Consider the following 21,206-nt stretch of genomic DNA (forward strand, 5'->3'; position numbering starts at 1 on the left):
GACATGACAGCAAGGTCCGAGAGAGAGGGAGAGCAAAGCACATACAGCGACCACAATGATACCAGAAATTATAAGTCAGCAGACGTATTACGCCAGGACCATGTCGTCCTCGGGCTCGGCCGCGACGCCGTCTTCGCTCCAGATCTCCAGGAACTGGTGCGGGGGTGATCAACGGAGGCCCGCAACATACGGCAGGGAGCGACTTACCCTGGTCGACTGAGCCGCGGCGTCTTCACTAGTCACCATGGGAGCAGTGGCGAACGGGAGCCTGTCCCACGACAGCGGCCGCTCGTGTTTCCGCGTGGCGGGCCTGTCTCCCACAGCGCTCTTCTTCCCGATAACGAACTTTGAGCATTTCCTATGTTTTCTGTCAGCTAGGCGCAGAACATGAGCGGGCGGTCCGACTTACTCCTCGGAGATGCTATAGAGAGCCTTGAGGTGGGCTTTGAGAAGCATGATCATAGCCACCATGATTGAGCTCCGCATCAAGCCAAGATCCTGGATGCCGACCGAGGTCACGACCGGAGCCGCGGTCTGGGGTTGAGAGGAGGGCTCGGCCATCCCAGAAGCGTCAGCCATCGGCACGTCCTGCATCGCTGACTGGGGAGCGGTCGGAGCATGCAGCTGTGTGAGCAGGTGCGACGGCGACAGCGTCTCGACCAGCTGCATCCCTGCCGTTGATAGGACAGCCGTCAGGGACTTGATGACCGTCAGCGGCTCCTCCTGGGTCTTATACTCGAACGAAGCAAAGTTCTCCGCCATGTAGCGTGTAAACTCCACATCGTCCTATGGAGACCCATGTCAACATCGCCATGACGCCGTAGCCCACTGCACATACCTGCGAAGATTTGCCAAGCTCGACGTCGAATACCTTCACGAGAGCGCGGAGGAAGTCTTGCCGCGTCGCGCGCTTCTCGCGAGCCAGCCCATACCACCGCTGCAGCAACGCCGACGGGCACGGGGTCATGCGGTAACCCTTGATTGCGCCCGGGACAACACGCTTCTGGTAGTCGAACGAGGCCCGGGCACTGTTCACGAACCGGGCGTTCAAAAGCGACGTGTGTTTGGAATGCAAGATCGCGTGCAAAGCGCTCGCACGCGAGCTCAGCGCAGGGAGAGCGCTCGTCTCGAGGGCAACGATAACGGGGAACGACTGTGAGACGCGATGCGTTAGTACCGCACATCCTGAGTTGAAGCTAGAACGCACCTGTAAAGGATGTGCGAGGCCCTGCTTGATAGTGAACGTGAGGATGTCGACAGCGGCGGCCTGGATCTGCGCATTCTGGGATAACGCCGCGTCCAGGATCTGGTCTAAGTAGCGCTGCACGATCGCCGAGCTCACACTGCCGCAACGCGATGAGAGAGGTATCAAGGCCGGAGATGAACGAAACGTACCCTGAGTCGGCAAAGCCCTCGGTGTTGCCGATGAGCTCTTCCATGTTGACCTTCCCGGCAGCCGATTTGCCCTTCGGCCCCGCTACAGCTAAAACGAATCGATTTCAACAATGTATGACAGTCGGTGTGCCGAGCTGACACACCTTTCTCGCTCGCGGCGTGCTTCGCCGCCTCCGACATCAAGAAGTCTTGCAAGATCTTGAGCAGGCGTCCTCGAGCCTCTTCAGACGACGAGTTGAAGATCGCATCCATGATCTTGGCGGACGGCTCTACTGTCATCAGAGCGGGCTGAGCGCGGAACAGGAAGCCTTCGTGGGCGTATGAGCAACATAAGCTGATTTGACTTCTTGCCGAGCATACCTAGACATTGCAAAATTCGTCCTCGGAGCCCGTTGTCTTCGTATTTCTCGTACAACTTGAGTAGACATTCATAGACGTGCTTGGTCACGGAATCCTAGACGAAAGAGGTGAGCGAGCAAAATGAGATGCATGTCGGAGACTATATACCGTGGTGATCTTATCGATGTCCGCCTTTAGCTCTACCAGTGAGGTCAGTACTGCTGCGACAAGGCAGTAATGCAATACGGTACGCACCGGCATGCTCAACTCGTAGGCGATCAAAGTTGCAATGTTCACAGAGCAGCGAGGTAATGAATAGCAGGATAGAAAGCGCCCGCTGCTCGGCGGCGGTAAGAGCTTGAGTCGTAGGTTTTTTGATCGCTTGCTGCAGACGAACTGGTGTGCGCGCGTTCAGCGATGAAGTCTCCGCTGAGCTGCAGCCAACCTACCATTGCACGAGCGCAAGAGTCCGATAATGCGATCGAAGCTGTGAGTGATGTGTTGCACGGTAGCACACATGCATGCGACGGTTTCTTGCAATCCCTATCATGCAGATTTGTTGAATGAGGACGCTTGCATATATGAGTTGAACTACAGACCTGTACGCCGGCAGCGGTGGACGGCCTGAGAATCATCGGCTGAAGAGCTAGCTGCAGTTCCTGCCCGAACTTGGCTGCAGTCTTGGGCATATGCGGGATTGAGGCGCGGAAGATCTTCAACAGCTGCTCTGAGGTAGTCTGCTCTTCGGGCTTTGAGGACGATCCCGTTAGACACGTAAACACAGTTGTATACCGAACAGCTCACTGTGGTAGCGTTCTTCAGGTAAGGGAGTAGTGTTGCGGCATTTGAGCCAGACAGTACCGCAGGATAGGCCGATGTGAACAGATAGATTGTTTGCACACAGTTCAGCACAGTCTATAGCATTGTCAGCATCGGGCAGCCCACACCGGCGATGTCACTTACGAATCCAGGCAGGTCGGATGCGTCGACCAGTCCGTCAATCAAGGTTTCGCAAACCTCAACATATCGTTGGTGCAGCGACGTCCGATCATTCTCCTCCTTATCCGCCATGACCCTATGAAGAAGGTCCTCCAAGGGAGACTGTCCACCCCTGAACTTTGCGGCGACGCCCATGATGATCGCCACCTTCGTGAGAAGGTCCGACTTATCCTGCGAGGCACCATTCGCGCGTGTCGTAGTCGCCGGCGTCACGAACCACAGTTCCTCGATGGTCTTGATCGCTAGGTCCTTGACGGTGTCATCTTCGTCATGCATGCGGAGAGCGATGCGCGTGCAGACGTCGATGCGAGTGTCTCTGTCCTCCGTGACGTTGTAGTATGCCTTCAGCAGCTTGATCACCCGCTTACGGACGCCTAGACCTGTGTCTGCAATGCGGTCGGCGATCTTCTGGTAGTAGTCCGCGGCGAACTTGGGGGAGTCGACTATGTACTTGCCGATGAGCTCGACAGCGGCGTCCCGTACAGCTGGAGAACTGTCGAGAAGATGGGTTTCGATGCCTCGCTTCACATTAGGCTATCGGTCGTCCGTTAGCACCATCCGCGAGTCCATTAGAGCGCTGTTACTAACCGCGGAGAGAATACTAGGGTCGCTAGTAACAATCTGACCAAGAGCCTTCAGCGCTTTGGTACGCATGAACACCGGTGGCGCATCCAGAGCTTGCAGGACGACCGTCAGGATAGGATTGAAGGAGTTGCGCAAGCTCTGGCAGGTTCCGATCTCTTCTGAGAGCCTGTCGATTCTGGACACCTCCTCGTGCGTAGTCCTAAATGTGCCTCAGCAAGCAGTCCCAACGCTAACTAATTGCAAAAATCGTACCCGATGTCGAAGACATCACCAGACGCATCGTCCCATATGCCGCGCATGGCGCCCTTGAGCTTGGAAGCCACCGACTTGATACTCTTGCGTTCGGTCTTCGGGTTCATCTCCTCGTCCCCCGACAGCATTTTGTCACAGTCTTGTAAGACGAGCGCGAGTTCGTGACCCCAAATGACGGCAGTGAGCTCCCGGGCGCTCTGTAAACCAGTTAGCTATAGCCTACGCAGACAGACTCAACTACTTACATCGAAGGCTTGGTCCTCTGACGATCGCCTACAGAGATCGCTCTGCAGGTCCTGATGGGCAGCTACCAGTTGCTGGAGTCTAGTGGTGTCGAAGGAATTCATGATCTAATCACAAATCATGATAAGTGGCAAAGTGTTGAGTTGCGCGTCAATCACATACCTCGTCTAGAGGGGACAACGCTAATTCCTCAGACTCGCGCTTGAACTTCAAAGTGCTAGTTCGGATGTGCGCCGCAATGACACCGAGATGTTCTAGGGCCAAAGTCTTCACAGCATTGTTGTCCTGCGCAGTCGACTTCACATCGTCGAGCGAAGACACCTACCGCCCCGAACATGTCAATAAAACGTCGTAAGAAACCATGTGCGAAAACGTACCATGAACTTGCAGATGATGCCCAGTATCAGACTGGCGGCAGGCCACTCGGGCCAGAACAAGACGGCAAGCAGATCCGAGATGAGGTTGTCGAAGATCGCACGGTACTCTGCTTCGTTCGAATTTTTCGTCGTCTTCGTCTTACCCGACCTGTTCAATATCAGTCTCCACGTACAAAAGAAATCATGCGCGCGTGTTCGTACCTTTGCGTCAAGAAGATAACGATAGTCTTCGCCGCCTTGGTGGCCGAGTCGAGCCCAGACGCATACAAGCGGATCTCCTCCATGTCGTGCTCGTCGAGCCAGGGTTCCTTCGTCTTCTCGTTGTAGCTGTCCTGCCTGCGCATAGCGAGAGCCTGCTCCCGCGCCTTGCGGATACCCTTCGCCTCGACGTGCACATCGTGTGCAGACGTCTGGACCAGCTGCATGAGCAACGCAGACACGGTGCGGATGGACCGTCCGTCCCGCAATCTAGCCGGGCTTGAATGACCAGGTTTACGCTTGAATGACAAGGGCACCCACCTGAACTGCCCTGCCCTTTGCTTCGTGTCCGAGAGCTTGATCAGAGACGACAGGATCTCCTCGATGATCCAAGGCCGCTGGTCCTCGTGGTTCGCGAAGATCTGCGGAGCCTAAGTGAGCACCTTGCCCCTGAGACGAGTGAAGGGTCTTACGCTTCTAATAAGGGAGAGTGCGTCCAAACGCAAGCCTCTCATGGCACTGCCACCCAGAACCGCGATGACCCCACTATTACTACTTGACTTCTTGCCCTTGCTCTCGCCTTCTGCCTCTACAACAAAGAACGGTCCGATAGCGATATATACCGCTTGGATTATGATGCTCTCGCTCATCGCCATTGAATCTGCACCAATCAAGTCGTTTATCCTAGGCAACACTGACGAGATCGCTTGGAAGACTTCGCTGGCGAGTCGACGCTGCACACTGTCAGAAGAAGCCAGTTGAATGAACTGCCGAAGAATGCCGGATGTCTGCGCGTCGTTGGGAGACGCTTCAACAAACGGATAGAGGATCCTTGTGAGCTGGTTCTTGACGGTGGCGAGGCATGCGGTGATGAGCTCTTCCGAGTACAGCTGGGCAGAAGAGTCAGCTGGCTGCATACAACTACGTTATAGACCTTGGGAAGTGTCCCTACCTGCTTGGGCAAACGATCACTCCCTAACAATGCAACACAGCAGTCTGCGGCCAAGACACTATCCCTCGCGATCTCGAGCGTCCGAGTCAACGTCTCAATGTCCTGCTCTGTGACCGACTGCTCTGCTGGAGACTCGTCCACCTCCATGCTCTCGCCTTCGCCCTGCTCGCCAGGTGACTGAGACTTGGATCGCCTACTCTCCGCCTGCGCCTTCTTCCCGTTCGCGGCTTTCTTGCCCTTCCCGCTCTTCGAAGAGGGTGCACCCGAGGGACCGGAGGATTTGAAAGGCTCCAAGTCCTCTCCCGCACGGACGCTTCGCTCAAGCATCTTCAAGATGCGAGAAAGGATGGCGGTGTCGACGTCGGCCATACGGCAGCGGTACCGTGGTGTTTTAGAGGCCGTACCGTTCGCGTCACGGGAATTGATCCGTTGCCGTTTGCTCGGCCGCGCGACTTTGGTGATCTGCGTCATGAGCTTGCGGATAATCGTGGGGTGCAGATGTGGCTGGGTCCCCGGGATGGTAAGAGGGGAGAACCATTCCACAGGCAAGTCGTAAGGCTCGACCTCCGGAGGCAAACAGTCCTCTGCCTCGAAGATGTCCTCGAGGAAGGTGATAAGCTTCTCGATAGGTGCTGCGACGACCTCATCAGATAAAGCCCTGACTATATGCGCTGCAAACCCACCTCTGTCGTCCCTTTCTCCAGTAGCCTTTCGCCCCGATGACTTCCCGCTCGCCATGACACCACGTCTCGGGCTACTGTCCATCTCTGATCCGAAGCCTCCCAGGTCGTCGTACTCGTCAGCCGTCTTTGTCCTCGCCTTCCCCATAGTGGTGGTCGTGATCACGACCTCAGGCCTCTGCTTCCTGTGCGACACGGGGGTATGATACGCTCTTGGGAGAGAGGGCACCTCCACATATGCGGCAGATTTCTTGTGTTGAGCAGTCAGCACAGGGGTCTTTCGATGCTTCGGGGGCGTGGTTATGACTACCTCAACGAGTTGCTTGGGCCGTGGCGGAGTCTGCGTCGCCCGCGCGTTGGGGATCGGCCGGTTCGGGTCTGCGATCTGTACGCGTTTGACGGTGGGCGAATCGAGGTAGTTGTCGTGCTTGCGCTTGCGAGGAGTCATCTTCACATCAGGACTAGGCTGCGAAGCGGCCAGAGGATCCGGGCTGCCTATGTCAGGTAAAGGCTGAGGCTGGCGGGGGGTGAACGCCTCTTGCGATGGGCGTTTCGCATGCTGTGACGTTTGCGGGGTGGGTCGCTGTTCAGTATGTGGCGGCGGGAGGACTTGCGCCGATTGACGAGTTGCCTGAGATGGCGGCCTCGGCGGCAAGGGTTGTGGCACCTGCGGAGGCGACCTTACCGACGGCAATGTGTAAGAGATGTACTCTGGAGGTTCTCTCGCCTGTGGTTGACTGCGAGAAGCTGGCTGACTATACACCCTGGCTACTTTCTGGGGGCTCAGAGCTGGTTGGCTGTACACCCTCGACGGGTGCGCTTCCCGAAAGGTCTGCTGAGGAGCCAGCCTCTGCGTGGGCGAGCTATATTGCCCGGGCGAGCTATGTTGTCCTGGCGAACTATGATGTACTGACGAGCTGTGTTGGTAATACTGCTGCGCCGGTGGCCTCGCCGGCATCATGCTCTGGGAACTTTGTTGCTGAGAAGGTCTCCCAGGCTGGGATACCGGATACATATATTGCGGCGGGGGCTTCGCAGGCAGGAGAGCCGCACGCGGGGGCTGAGCGGGCGTCTGTGCGAGGAAGTTGTTGAAGAATGCAGGAGAGTCCTGAGGCTGGTAGGTCTGCCTAGGCGGTTTGGGAGGCGGGGGACCGAGCGCTCCTGCAAGAGAGGACGAGGAGGACGAAATACCTGGGGGTGGCGGTGTCGGGTAGGACGTGGAGGGCGTGGTGTGATTAATTACAGACTGGGCGAAAGTATTGGTCGGATAGGCAGAATGACGGGATTGAGAAGGGGGCCATTGGGGAGGTGCTTGATAGTCAACATATACACTGTTAGATGTGAGCGGCTTGTAATATTTGTAGACAAAAAGGAAAGTACGAACGGTCCCTGACCGGCTAAGTGGTGAACTGCTTGATTCCGCGTGTTCTCCCAGTACGCTGCACCGTGGCCAGATGGCTCGGGGTTCAATATATGCGCGAATTCTCTTGCATATTCTGTGTATTGAGGATACCGCGGCTGATGGTAAGATGCATTGGTGGGCGCGGGGGCGTATGACTGAGTGTAAGACGGCGGTGCAGCGGAAATCGAGAGATTGCTAAGATGACGAGCGACTACAGTGCACATTCGTTAGCATATAGTCGATGATCTAGCGTAATAACTGACCATGAGTAGCCGGGGTTGCAGAGCCGTAAGGATATGCGGCCAAGAGCTGGTGTGCGTCTTGCACAGAGTCGCTCGCCGCGGCAGTGGGCGGAATCGCTTCCGCAGCATCGTACGGCCCAGGTTGCGTAGGCTGGTAGTGATTATGATGGTGACCGTTCATGATAGAGAAAGCGGCAGCTCTAGGAGGAAGCGAGCAGGATGAGGGGAGGCCGCGGACGTCGCCGCAAGACGCGACCAGGCTGCTGCCTCTAGGCGCCCATTTTCGCCTTGACGCGGTGTCGCGTAGCCGTCACGCGTGACAAAGCCTTTCTTAGCCACCACCCCACCAGTGGCCTGGGGCAGCGAGCTTGCTCGCCCTCCATGAGGTCCTCTGAATGTTGAGCAGCATTAACGAGGGTTGCGTTCCTGGCTTGAGTGAAAGGTATACTCGTCGAATTCGGAACATAACAAGTGGCGCATATATCGAGCCGATAAATCGATGAATCGAAAGCACTATGGCGAGCTCGAAAATCCGAGGCGCAAAAACATAACCACTAGGAATAAGTCAGCAGCAAACAGTACAGGAGAGGCTACAAGCACAAGTCGTAACAAGGTCGTAAATCATTAGAGGTCGTATCAAGTCATTAGAGCTACCGCTTCGAACCAGAGCCAGAGTCGTCTCGCATCTCTCCACCTATATCCTGCCGATGATGAAAGCCATGGCCAGCCTTCGTCTTCACTTCATGCCAGAATGAGTCCCAATGACGCCCCTGCGCATGCCCTTGAGGTGGTGTCGGACCAGCGCTGGCCAGTGGTGAGGGCATGGGAAGCCCGTCCGTCGAGCGGGCAGCCTGGCTGGCGAACGCCTCCTGCTGGGCGGCGTTCACGCGTTCGACAGCCTTTATCAACGATGGTGTCGCTGGAAGAGGCACGAACGTAGCAGGCGCGAGTGTAGCCGATGAGCCTGTTCCGTTGCTAGAGGCCGCCTGCGAGAAACCCGCCGTCGACTGCTTGTGACCAAGCTGCCGTTGACTATGCCGCCGGATGAAGTCGGGGGACCAATTCTTTCCGTTATGAGCAACCGTCCGCTCGTGTGCCACACCTGATGTCACGTCTTCCTCGTCGTCTGAAAGCGTGTCGAGCCTGACTCGGCGCGCTCCCTCTTGACCCTTGACAGGTACAGGCCCGTCGTTCGTGAAAGTCGCCATAGAGTCGGTCCTAGTCGGGGAGCGTACAAACGCGGGTACCGCTTTCTTGAGGTCATCGTCGTCGTCCGAGTCTGACAGCGTATACGGGTCAAGAGGATCAAACTTGACGAGTTCCCGCGTTCGGCCTCTCGCCAGCACCGGCTTGCGATCCTTCCGCAAAAGTTCTTGAGGCGGTGTGAACCGTCGCGGCGACTGAGTCGGTGAATGGGGGCGTGCAAACGAGGTCTTCTTGTACAGCTTCAGGGGAGAGTCGGGGATGGGACGCTTGAGGTCGACGTCCGCGGGGAAAATGATATCCTTGTGGATAGGATCCGTGCCGCCGTGGCCGAAGTGACGCGCCCAGAAGGATTGGAGCGGTTGGAACGTGCCGGCGCGGTCAGATGCGTTGGGTAGGGTCGATGCGTATTCGGCGAGGTAGCTGTCCCATTTCTGCCAATCACCGTCAGTAACAGCGTGGGTCGAAGTGGTATGGATCGCATACCTCGTCGGGATTCTCTCCAAGCTTGACTTTAAGGAACCAGTCACTCGCAGTGCCGACTACCAAGAACAGGCAGAAAGCCGCGCTGAGGCCCTTCTCCTTTGCCGTGCCCCATTCGCTGCCGTCGTGAATCCACAACCTCCCCCAGACGTCAGACCAGGCGGAAAGGTGCGCTAGAAGCGCGATAGCCAGGATGGTGCCGAAAGAACCCGCCGACGCCATACCGACGCGCACGAAGACGTGTTGGGTACGGGCAATCGGCAGAAGGCACATGAGAAGTCCAATGGGCATGAATACGGCGACGAGGACATGGCGCGTAAGGAGCGATGGATGCACAATGACAGCGAGTGCTAGCGCGAGGGTGGAACTAGTACACCGTGGCGTGAGTATATGCCTTCATTAGCACTCTTCGAGAGGACTCACTATCCAGACAGGCCGGCGAAGCCAAGCGCCGCGTGTTTCCACCGAGCGGCAACAATGGCGCAGATGATACCAGAAAGCATCCATACGGCAACAAACGCCCCAGGGGTCAGCGGGGAGTCGGAGGTGACGTTCGGAATGAGGAGGGACAGGAAAGTAGTGAAGTGCACTACATTGATATCAGTAAACCTGGCAAGCCTCGCAGAGCTGAGGACCATTACCTCCGAAGACGTAGCCCACTGCAATGCCTCCGATACCACCTTCCAGCCTGAATATACGCTTCACGACCGCCTCCGCGTGTTGGACCTTGGTCGTCTCCGGCGAGTGGAGCGCGTCATAACGCGGGGCAAAGGCGCGCGTACGATCAAGCGTGAGGAAAGCACCAGCGAACGTGAGCAGGAGCGACAAGAACAGCAAAGGTAGGGCATAAGCAAGGAGATATGGCGACGAGGATAGAAGTGAAGAGAGAGTGGTCTCTGTGGAAGTCGACATGTCGATAGCTAATGGAGATATGGGGCGTCAATGCAGGGTCGTGAGCGTTATGTGAGATCGTGAGAGTGGTCCGAAAGCCTGAAATTGGGCGTATTCCTCGTCCCAGCCAGGTAGCTACGAGGCGCAAGCTTCTTGAGCAGACGGGACGGGCCTGAGGCACGGATGGAGAGGAGGGACAGGGAGGGACCTGAAGGGACGAAGGCAAGATGCGTGAGACGCTGGTGGTCCGATCATGACGGGCGCCTATCGGCCAATATTACCGAATTTTTTGGCCTTCGATGAAGTCGTTCACCTTCTCGCAGCCTAGCGCAGCTTGCAGGAAACTTCCCACTCGCTCATGCACTCGACCGTTACTTCTGCTTACTTCTACGCCCGGACGAACCACAACAGAGCCTACCGCTGAGATTTCGAAAAAAGATGGCTAAGATTGCAGCCCTCAAGGGCATCTCGAACTCGCCTCACCATCGCCGAAGGCATTCTTCGCATGGCACACCACAACACAGCCGGTCGCTGAAGCGTGAGCATGCCTGGCAGGATGTCTCCGACGACGACATGGAGGTCAAACGCTCCAAGAAGCATATATCCACTCCGAGCAAGTCTGGTCGGCACTCAGACCAACCACGCAAGAAACCACGCCTTTCCGCCCCTGCCGGTAACTCCCATGCATCGTCCTCCAAGGACCCGTCGTTACAGAAACAGCGGAAGGAGCTTCCCATCTACACCGGTATGTGTTCCCGCCTTTTGCTTTACCGCAAATAATTTACTGGATGTGCATACCACAGGCAAGGAGGCAATCGTGGATATCATCCGCCAGAACGACGTAACTGTGTTGATCGGAGAGACTGGCTCTGGAAAGACTACTCGTACGTCTCACAAATCATCTACAAGCCCCTCCATGTCTCAGCATAACATGCAGAGGTCCCGCAATACCTCCTCGAAGCTGGCTTCGCAGGGCCCGGCATGATCGCCGTCACCCAACCGCGCAAAGTCGCAGCCACTTCCCTTGCATCGCGCGTCGCGGCAGAGCAGGGCACCTCTGTCGGCGCAGTCGTCGGGTACTCCGTCCGTTTCGACGAAGCGTCGTCCCCGGACACGCGGATTAAATATGTCACAGACGGTATGCTCGTGCGCGAGCTCCTTGGGGACCCGCTTCTTTCACGGTACAGCGTGGTCGTCGTGGACGAGGCACACGAGCGGACACTCCGCACCGACCTCCTCATCGCGAACCTAAAGACCATCCAAAAGATTCGCAACGTGCCCACAGATGCTAAGGGTAAAGGGTCCGCGGCCAAGCTGACGCCATTGAAGGTGGTCATCATGAGTGCCACGCTCGAGGCCGAGAAATTCAGCAAGTTCTACAACAAGTGCGTCGATACCTCGAACCAACGGTGGATGTGCCTGGGGCTGACATGGCTGGGTGCTATAGGGCGAAGATCGTGTATGTGAAGGGCAGGCAGCATCCGGTGACCATCTACCACACATCGACCGGTCAGCCAGATTACGTAGACGCAGCCTTGCGGACGTTCTTCCAAATTCACACCGACAAGCCGCAGGGCGACGTGCTGATATTCCTGCCTGGACAGGAGGACATCGAGAGCCTCGATAAATCCATCCAGCTCTACGCCAATCAGCTGCCGAAGGATGCGGCTGGAGTAAGTCCGTAAATCTGCAGAGTCACCGGGAAAGCTGACACAGCCCAGGTACTCATCTGCCCCATGTATGCGGCCCTTCCCCCGAGCCAACAGGCGAAGATATTTTCGCCTGCGCCGCCCGGTATGCGCAAGTGCATCCTCGCCACCAATATCGCTGAGACGTCGATCACCATCCCCGGCATAAAATACGTCATCGATACCGGCAAGTGCAAGGAGAAGCGATACGTAGCACGACAAGCCGGGACCGGTGAGTGGGCCCACTACCGACCATCGGAGGACATTTGCTCAACGCGGGACCGCATACAGGCTTCGATACCCTATTGACTCGAGATATCACGCAGTCCTCCGCTGTGCAGCGTGCGGGTCGTGCCGGCCGTGAAGTACGTCGTCGTGTTCATATTCGATTGCGCAGCATCCCTCAACGTATCTGTCCCAGGGCTCAGGCTTCTGCTTCCGCCTGTACACCGAGGATGCCTTCAAAAATATGCCGCTCACTGCGGAACCGGAGATCCGCCGGTGTACGCTCACGTCGAGCCTGCTCCAGCTGAAATGTCTCGGCCAGGACCTGGAAGAGCTCGACTTCATGGACAAGCCGGACGAGGAGACCGTGATCTCCGCGCTCAAGACGCTCTTCCTCCTCGGCGCGCTCGACAATCGCAAGGCGCTCACCCCGCTCGGCCGGCAGATGGCCGCCTTCCCGCTCGAGCCCCCGCTCGCACGCGCACTCATCGCCTCCACGGAGCTCGGATGCACATCCGACGTACTCACCATTCTCTCCGTGCTCTCGGCGTCTTCGCATCTGTTTGTGGACACGCACGACGCGCGCGATGCCGCCGCGGACGCCCGCCGCAAGTTCCGACACCCCGCCGGGGACCACCTCACCGTGCTGAACGTCGTGCGCGCGTACGAGGACGTCGCGGCGGGCGAGAGCAAGGCCGGGCGCCGCGAGTGGTGCCGGCGCATGTTCCTAAACGAGCGCTGTCTCAGCGAAGCTGCGAACATCCGCGCGCAACTCCGCGACGTGTGTGCGCACATGGGCGTCGACCCGCGCACGGGGTCGGGCGGGGGTGACAGTGAGGTGCCTGTGCTAAAGGCGCTCGTGCGCGGACTGGTGCAGAACACGGCGTTCCTGCAGCCGGATGGGTCGTACAAGCAGGTCATGGGTCCTTCGGTGAGAAATGGATGCAGGGTGTGGACGTGGGGAATGATCGCTGACATCCGTGTAGATTGTGAAGATCCATCCGAGCTCATCGCTTGCCGATAAAAAGGTGCCAGTTATCATTTACGACGAATTGGTAAGTTCAATGCTTGCTCTCCTCCTTGCTTGCGTGCTGAATGCGGTAAATGCATAGATATACACCACACAGGTCTACGCCCGCGGCGTGTCGGCGGTGCCGCGGAGCTTCATTGCGGAGGTGCCGGTCTTCCAGCAGCGCACTGGTTGAACGGCCGTCGCACCTCCCTTCAATGATGCTGTTTGCCGTTTTTGTTCACATGTAATTGCTATCACCGGATACCGCGAGCGCTCTCCCGCCACTGCTACATATTACGAGGATCAAATACAGGATGAATGGATTCGCAACGTCACCGCGGTAGACGACTGCAAACAACGATTTTCGTGTTCGTAGTAGAGCGACTGTGCGGCCATCCGACAATTTTGTTGACAGGCTCTGCGACATGTCTCGCATCTACGTCGATGTCTACCTGTAATTGTGCATGCTCTAGGACTGCTGATACTTCGCAGGATTGCTTGATTCTGCTGCTTCATCTAGGGCTAACTTTCGTGACAGCCAAGGAGGTAGTAAAGGAAGGTGACAATGCGAATGTTAAGCCGCCGACTTCCGTGGACGCAGCCGGAAGCCTCGAATTTTGGTTACCTGCTTCGTCGCCTGCACGATACAATCTGGACGTGCCCTCTCAGCTCCCCTCGACGAGTTACGTCGCGATGTATAGGACCTTTCCGGGGCATCCATGGTATTTTCGACTAGCTCATGTAACCGATATTCAAAGTTCAATATGCAACAGCGTTTGTTTCGCCATATGTTTGGAGGGTACCTTCTCGAGCACTGCTTCATAACGAAATCCTCTCGTTCATGCATCACTCATAGCAATAATTGTTACGAGGCAGTACGCTGCAATACGTCCGATTTGCCCGGGATACACTCCACTCATAATGCCAGTAGTGCCCCGGTCGAGACCGGCTGTAGTCCGGGTGTGCGTAGCGTCGATCTAAATGCCGGGGACCTGAGTCCGCACTAAGCCTGATTGAGCGTGCCGCCCTCACTTTGACAAGCTTTGTGACAGGATCGCGCCGGTGCATGTGGACCTTCGTCACCCCATCTTCCGGCCAAAAGTTGGCATCATGATCGGGGCAGCCTACCGTGCGCTCGCGGCCGCTCCGGGAGCGTTGCGCAGGTCAGGACTCAGAATGAGTCGAGGGCCACGTCTCGCTGCCGTCGATAGGCAGCGCAGTCGACTCCGAGACTTGAGTCGAGTTAGGCCTATGCCAGTCTCCCCTAGGCACTGGCAGACGTACCGATGAGCAAGCTCAACGGACGGCCTATGCCTCGGCACCGCGGAGAACCGTCAGTGGATGATGCAATGCGTGCTTGCCTTGGCATTCCGACGAAACTCCTGCGCATGATGCATATGCACGGCCGGTGCGGCTTGTTTAACGTTACAGCTGCTCAGGAAACGAATAGGAGGCCGTGTTATGATCGCCTCGTGCTTGAGAGCCGTTGAGGCTTTCTTTACCGCGTGGGGCCGAATAAACATCTGGCGGTCGGTGTGGCTTTCACCAGCGTTGTCGGAGCCCTGCGCCATAAAGCTACTATATTTGGGTGTGTAGATGCGTGTTTTCTGTAAGGCTCCGCATGTAAACGAAAGCTCACGCCGTCAGCCAACGCGAGCGATCGGAGAAACTGTCTATTTTAGAACATACATACTGCTACTTGCAAAGACTATTCAAGTTGAGCGCTCCGTATCCACGGTGGAATCCGAACGATCGGGCACCGCATCGAGTTCGTGAAATAGACGTTATTTGCAGTGGGGGTGCGCCCGTTGGAGTAGTTCAATATTGCGAGTGGAGCAATACCAGATCCTGTAGATTTCAGCCTGTTCACAGTGCGAGAGGCCCACGCGATGGCTCCATGTAATACAAGCGCCGGCACCACCTGAGCTGGTACAAACCCGCTGCAAATAACCTCTAATGGACGACTGTCACTGCATACCTGCTTACCATTGATTTAAGAACAGCTATAAACATACTTGATAAGTACTACAGAGCGCTCCGTATCCGCGGTGGAGTCCGAACGGGTCGGGCACTGCATCGAGTTCGCGAGATGAACCACTGACCAATCAAGAAGGCTGGCCGCGGGTGGATCTAGGTACGCGGCCGTTTAATGAGGGACACTCGCGTGTGGCAGAGATCAGCGACGAGGTCGCCGCGCCGTTTGCCTGGGGTCGCCCGGCGCGTCGTCAGCGCTCCGCGTGCGGCCAGAGTCAGGAGAAGTCAGGACACGCTGCGGAGGCGAGGATAGACTGCGTCAACTCGCGGCAAGAGGCATGCTGGAGAAGGTGCGAGAAGGGATACGAGTACAGGCGGCCGCAGTGCCGTGTGTGCAGTTGGCAGGAGTTAGATACGCAAGATAGACGCCTGTGAGCGGCGCACGATCAGCGACGCGTGAGAGCTGCAGAGTAGAGAGTGGGAAACGTACGATTCTCGGGTGCGGTCTGGTAATGAAAGGGGTTCTGTAAGTGCAGCAAGGATGTTCGGAAGGGTCCAGAATGGCGTAGCCATATGGATGAGGAGGAGTGGATGCTTGTGGGCGCCTTTAAGGTATGCCTGCCAAGCCGAGAAGAGACGGATTGCGGGGAACAAGCGCCGCGGACCGTGGGGGCCGTGGACCTCCGCGCTACGTAAAACCTTCTCGTCAGCGCACTTTCCCATCCGGAAGCTGCTCCCTGTCACCCCACGCCCGCTCGCCGGCGAAGTCGGTCTTCGACCATCGGCGCAAAAAGCGTACAGGCGATGCAGGGCAGGCTGTTCAGCATGGAGGTGGAGGCGGAGGCGGAAAGCACGGGGCAGGGACTCGGCAGAGGAAGAAGAATGAGACGACAATCTGATTAGATGAGATGGAGTGCATGGACGGAGGAGGCGAGAGGGCGACGCCGGCTCGCCGCGTAATTGGCTTTTATAAGGATGGGCTGCTTTCCCCTGGCCTGCTCCTTGCCCGTCACGGTCCTCGTCCCCTCCCTCCTTCCCTCCCGCTATTTATCTTGCGGCCCCGCTGCTTAGCAGCTCCCTTCGCCATCCCAACCACCATGGCGGCCAGTTCGTCCACACATTCCCCGGACATCAACGAGAAGCAGTCCGCCCCCTCTCAGGCGGAGGAGCCCGCCGTTAACCAACCCGCTCCCACCAAGAAGGGCTTCTTCAAGCGGAAGAGTGCAAAGGTCGAAGATGATGCCTCGCTCGCAGAAAAGGAGTCCCAGGACGCCGTCGTCCCTGCTGCTGCTCCCCCGGCAGGAAACCAGCTCCAGCCCGTCTCATTCCTAGAACTCTTCAGGTCAGTCCATCCCCTTCCCCACGCGTCCACTCCCGCCAACCTGTTCTCTCAGGTTCTCAACACGGAGAGAAATTGCTTTGGACATTCTGGGGTTGTTTGCAGCAGCGTGTGCCGGTGCTGCTCAGGTACGTTGTCAACCAACCGTACTGCGCGTAACCTCTCACAATTGGCCCTCATAGCCTCTCATGAGTTTGCTCTTCGGTCGTCTCACCCAGGATTTCGTGACCTTCGGTACCACCCTCAAGGAAGCCCAGGATCCTTCAAATCCCGACCTTCAGGCTTCGGCAGCGGCCTCACTTCCTGGCTCCGCAGCTGCGTTCAAAACTTCGGCCGCCCTCAATGCTTCCTACCTCGTTTACATCGGTGCGTCTCCTCTCCGCGGATGTCGTTTCCTTTTCCCTGATCACTATTTAGGTATCGGCATGTTCGTTTGCACTTACACTTACATGGTTATTTGGGTCTACACCGGTGAGGTGAACGCCAAGCGGATCCGCGAGCGCTATCTCCGGGCTATCCTCCGTCAAGATATTGCGTATTTCGACAACGTTGGAGCCGGCGAAGTGGCTACGCGTATTCAGACCGACACTCGTAAGCACTCACTCCTGCCTCTCAGATGTATGCATTCTAATGGTCTCTTTTAGACCTGGTGCAACAGGGCATCTCTGAGAAGGTTGCGCTTTGCGTCAACTTCCTCGCTGCCTTCGTTACGGGTTTCGTACTTGCTTATGTCCGCTCCTGGCGCCTTGCCCTCGCGATGTCGTCCATCCTTCCCTGCATCGCCATCGCTGGTGGAGTCATGAACAAGTTCATCTCGGCATACATGCAAATCTCCCTTCAGCACGTCGCCGAGGGTGGTAGTTTGGCCGAAGAGGTCATCTCGACCGTCCGTACCGCGCAGGCATTCGGCACTCAGCGTATCCTCGCGGACCTGTACGACGTGCGTGTAGACAAGAGCCGTGCAGTCGACCTCAAGGCTGCGGTCTGGCATGGCGCCGGTCTCTCGTTCTTCTTCTTCGTCATCTACGGCGCGTACGGCCTTGCCTTCAACTTTGGTACAACGCTCATTAATGAGGGACACGGTAAGAGTGCTGCTACGCATATCAGCGACCGTCAGCTCACAGGTTCATTTAGCAAACCCTGGACAAATCGTTAACGTAATCTTCGCGATCCTTATCGGTTCCTTCTCTCTCGCTTTGCTTGCCCCCGAAATGCAAGGTACGTAGTTGCTGCACTTTGTTTGGCTCGGTCGTTAACGAGACCGACCGCATATAGCCGTCACTCAGGCTCGCGGTGCTGCTGCCAAGCTCTACGAAACCATCGACCGCGTTCCTCTCATCGACTCCGCTTCAACCGAGGGCCTGAAACCTGAGAAGTGCGTCGGCGAGATCACGCTCGAGAACATCGACTTCAACTACCCCTCCCGCCCGGGTGTTCCCATTGTCAAGGACCTGTCTATCACCTTCCCCGCCGGTAAGACTACTGCGCTCGTCGGCGCGTCTGGGTCCGGAAAGTCCACCGTCATCTCCCTTGTCGAGCGGTTCTATGATCCTCTCCAGGGTGTGGTCAAGCTCGATGGCACTGACCTCAAGACGCTCAACGTCAAGTGGCTCCGCTCGCAGATCGGCCTTGTCTCACAGGAGCCCACTCTCTTCGCGACCACAATCGCGGGGAACGTCGCCCACGGTCTCATTAGCACACCCTTCGAACACGCTTCTGAGGAAGAGAAGATGAAGCTTATCAAGGAAGCATGTGTGAAGGCGAACGCGGACGGTTTCATTAGCAAGCTCCCTCTCGGCTACGACACCTTGGTCGGTGAGCGCGGCTTCCTTCTCTCTGGTGGTCAGAAGCAGCGTATCGCGATCGCCCGTGCGATCGTCTCGGACCCCCGCATCCTTCTCCTCGACGAAGCGACGTCCGCTCTGGACACGCAGAGCGAGGGTATCGTGCAGAACGCGCTCGACAAGGCCGCAGCCGGCCGCACCACGATCACGATCGCGCATCGTCTCTCGACGATCAAGGACGCGGACTGCATCTACGTCATGGGCAACGGTGTCATTCTCGAGCACGGCACCCACAACGAGCTGCTTCAGGACGAGAACGGCCCATACGCGCGCCTCGTGCAGGCACAGAAGCTCCGGGACGCACGGGAGAAGCAGATCTCCGACGACGACAGCGACACCGCCGCTTCGGCCGAGAACGAGAAGGAGGACATGGAGAGGCAGGCCGCCGAGGAGGTGCCCCTGCAGCGCCAGAAGTCCGGCCGCTCGCTCGCCAGCGAGATCCTCGAGCAGCGCCAGGCAGGCGAGAGCAAGGGCAAGGACTACTCCATCCCCGAGATCTTCAAGCGCATGGGCCGCATCAACCGCGACGCGTGGAGGCAGTACATCTTTGGCCTCGTCGCCGCGGTCGCGAACGGCGCGACCTACCCCTGCTACGGTATCATCTTCGCGAAGGGCATTAACGGCTTCTCGGACACGACGAACGCACAACGGCGGTTCGACGGCGACCGGAACGCTCTCTGGTTCTTCATCATCGCGATTCTCTCGATGTTCGCTGTCGGCTTCCAGAACTACCTCTTCGCGAGCTCCGCCGCGGAGCTCACGTCACGCCTGCGCTCGCTCTCCTTCCGCGCCATCCTCCGCCAGGACATCGAGTTCTTCGACAAGGAGGAGAACAACACCGGTCAGCTCACGTCCACGCTCAGCGACAACCCGCAGAAGATCAACGGCCTCGCGGGTATCACGCTCGGCGCTATCGTGCAGAGTGTCTCCACGCTCATCATCGGCTCCATCCTCGGGCTCTCGTTCAACTGGCAGCTCGGCATCGTCGGTATTGCGTGTACGCCCGTGCTCGTGTCCGCTGGTTATATCCGTCTCCGCGTCGTCGTGCTCAAGGACGAGTCCAACAAGAAGGCACACGAAGCGTCCGCACAGCTCGCTTGCGAGGCCGCGGGTGCCATCCGCACCGTCGCGTCGCTCACGCGTGAGGATGACTGCTGCAGGCTCTACAGCGAGTCGCTCGAGGAGCCGCTCCGCCGCTCGAACCGCACTGCCATCTACAGTAACGGCATCTTCTCGCTCTCGCAGTCCATGTCCTTCTGGGTCATTGCCCTCGTCTTCTGGTACGGCTCGATTCTCGTTGCGGACCTCAAGCGCTCCACGTTCCAGTTCTTCATCGGTCTCATGGTGCGTTGCCCGTCATCCTTGACGTGTTTCCGTGCGGATCACTAACATATTATACCATGCAGTCCACAACGTTCTCCGCCATCCAGGCCGGCAACGTGTTCTCGTTTGTGCCCGACATGTCGTCGGCGAAGAGCGCGGCCGCGGACGTCCTGAAGCTGCTGGACTCGAAGCCCGAGATCGACGCCGAGTCCCCCGAGGGCGACGTCCCCACGAACGTCCAGGGCCGCATCCGCTTCGAGAACGTGCACTTCCGCTACCCGACGCGCGCCGGCGTCCGTGTCCTCCGCGACCTCAACCTCTCCGTCGAGCCCGGCACCTACGTTGCGCTCGTCGGCGCGAGTGGCTGCGGTAAGAGTACCACGATCCAGCTTATCGAGCGTTTCTACGACCCCCTCGCTGGTACCGTCTACGTGAGTACTCCAGCTTGAAGCTGTGGGAACGTCAGATGTTGATGTTTATTTGTGACAGCTTGACGAGCAACCGATCACGAAGTACAACGTCGCCGAGTACCGCAAGCACATCGCGCTGGTGTCCCAGGAGCCAACGCTGTACGCCGGTACTGTCCGCTTCAACATTCTTCTTGGTGCTGTCAAGCCCCGGGAAGAGGTCACCCAGGAAGAGATCGAGACTGCCTGTCGGAACGCGAACATTCTTGAGTTCATCCAGTCGCTTCCCGATGGGTTCGACACGGAAGTCGGTGGCAAGGGCTCCCAGCTCTCCGGCGGTCAGAAGCGTGCGTGTCCCCGCTCTTCCCTGTGTCGGTGTTCCATGTCTAACTGACGTGTTCGCTACTAACAGAGCGTATCGCGATCGCCCGTGCGCTTCTCCGGAACCCGAAGGTGCTCCTGCTCGACGAAGCGACGTCTGCGCTCGATTCGAACTCCGAGAAGGTCGTGCAAGAAGCGTTGGATCAGGCCGCGAAGGGCCGCACCACGATCGCGATTGCACACCGTCTCTCGACGATCCAGAACGCGAACTGCATGTACGTCCCCTTCATCTCCGCACTTCCACCCTCCATGTCGGGTGCTGACGTGTTTTGCTCTTTCTAGATACTTCATCAAAGACGGCTCGGTCGCCGAGTCCGGCACGCACGACGAGTTGCTCGCGCTCCGCGGTGGCTACTACGAATACGTACAGCTGCAGGCGCTGAGCAAGAAGTAGACGACGACGACGACGACGAACACGACCTCGGACCCCATCCAACCCCTTTCTCCCAACCCACGCGCGCCCTGCTACTAGATCTTGCCGAGTGCCCCGCGCGACACTCACCACCCACACCCAACACGCACCCACACATGTACGCTTACATTGTCGCCCATAATACCTGCCCGTTCCTGCTTCCCTCCGCCTGCCCCTCCCGCCTGACTCACTCGTCTCCCACTGATGACGCCTTATGATGTCGCCCCCTCTCACGAACACATTTCTCTTGGGCCTGTCGTACGCAGTTTAGTAGCGCATTTGCATTGCGGAGTAATATAAAGTATACCATTACGGATGCCCGGTTCTTCTGCTGGGTCGGGCGTGCCTTTCATCGTGAGG

At 57.6% G+C, this 21,206-nt stretch overlaps 4 protein-coding genes across 4 annotated transcripts; 2 read left to right on the forward strand and 2 right to left on the reverse strand.

The window, feature by feature from the left end:
• Nucleotides 1-87: 87 nt before the first annotated feature.
• TRAVEDRAFT_46962 (uncharacterized protein) lies at nt 88-7,845 on the reverse strand (the record flags this gene model as incomplete). Its single annotated transcript, XM_008039252.1, has 27 exons — nt 88-153; nt 208-358; nt 410-786; nt 839-1,153; nt 1,208-1,343; nt 1,396-1,483; nt 1,539-1,703; nt 1,756-1,849; nt 1,903-1,934; nt 1,990-2,130; nt 2,184-2,277; nt 2,334-2,483; nt 2,539-2,649; nt 2,698-3,267; nt 3,322-3,517; nt 3,571-3,767; nt 3,816-3,920; nt 3,976-4,134; nt 4,191-4,338; nt 4,392-4,658; nt 4,710-4,810; nt 4,862-5,278; nt 5,341-5,972; nt 6,024-6,537; nt 7,027-7,351; nt 7,405-7,633; nt 7,686-7,845. 27 exons carry the CDS (start codon nt 7,843-7,845, stop codon nt 88-90), a joined length of 5,940 nt encoding a protein of 1,979 aa, XP_008037443.1.
• Nucleotides 7,846-8,116: 271 nt separating this feature from the next.
• TRAVEDRAFT_167141 (uncharacterized protein) lies at nt 8,117-10,432 on the reverse strand. The gene is made up of 4 exons (XM_008039734.1): nt 9,992-10,432; nt 9,774-9,939; nt 9,354-9,717; nt 8,117-9,301 (listed from the first exon to the last, which is right to left on the reverse strand). The coding sequence occupies exons 1-4, from the start codon at nt 10,260-10,262 to the stop codon at nt 8,315-8,317; spliced, it is 1,788 nt and encodes a 595-aa protein (XP_008037925.1). The 5' UTR covers nt 10,263-10,432; the 3' UTR covers nt 8,117-8,314.
• A 382-nt stretch (nt 10,433-10,814) lies between these two features.
• On the forward strand, nt 10,815-13,479 carry TRAVEDRAFT_167143 (P-loop containing nucleoside triphosphate hydrolase protein; the record flags this gene model as incomplete). Its single annotated transcript, XM_008039735.1, has 9 exons — nt 10,815-10,986; nt 11,045-11,125; nt 11,179-11,626; nt 11,689-11,914; nt 11,963-12,161; nt 12,221-12,294; nt 12,351-13,085; nt 13,141-13,209; nt 13,267-13,479. The coding sequence occupies 9 exons, from the start codon at nt 10,815-10,817 to the stop codon at nt 13,357-13,359; spliced, it is 2,097 nt and encodes a 698-aa protein (XP_008037926.1). The 3' UTR covers nt 13,360-13,479.
• Nucleotides 13,480-16,171: 2,692 nt separating this feature from the next.
• Nucleotides 16,172-21,142, forward strand: TRAVEDRAFT_147761 (multidrug resistance protein 1). Its single transcript, XM_008039736.1, has 11 exons — nt 16,172-16,482; nt 16,535-16,607; nt 16,662-16,845; nt 16,897-17,070; nt 17,124-17,561; nt 17,614-17,697; nt 17,755-19,667; nt 19,730-20,077; nt 20,136-20,400; nt 20,466-20,649; nt 20,717-21,142. The coding sequence occupies exons 1-11, from the start codon at nt 16,238-16,240 to the stop codon at nt 20,826-20,828; spliced, it is 4,020 nt and encodes a 1,339-aa protein (XP_008037927.1). The 5' UTR covers nt 16,172-16,237; the 3' UTR covers nt 20,829-21,142.
• The last annotated feature ends 64 nt before the right edge of the window (nt 21,143-21,206 follow it).

Source organism: Trametes versicolor (genome assembly GCF_000271585.1).
Source record: "Trametes versicolor FP-101664 SS1 unplaced genomic scaffold TRAVEscaffold_5, whole genome shotgun sequence".
Taxonomy (NCBI): domain Eukaryota; kingdom Fungi; phylum Basidiomycota; class Agaricomycetes; order Polyporales; family Polyporaceae; genus Trametes; species Trametes versicolor.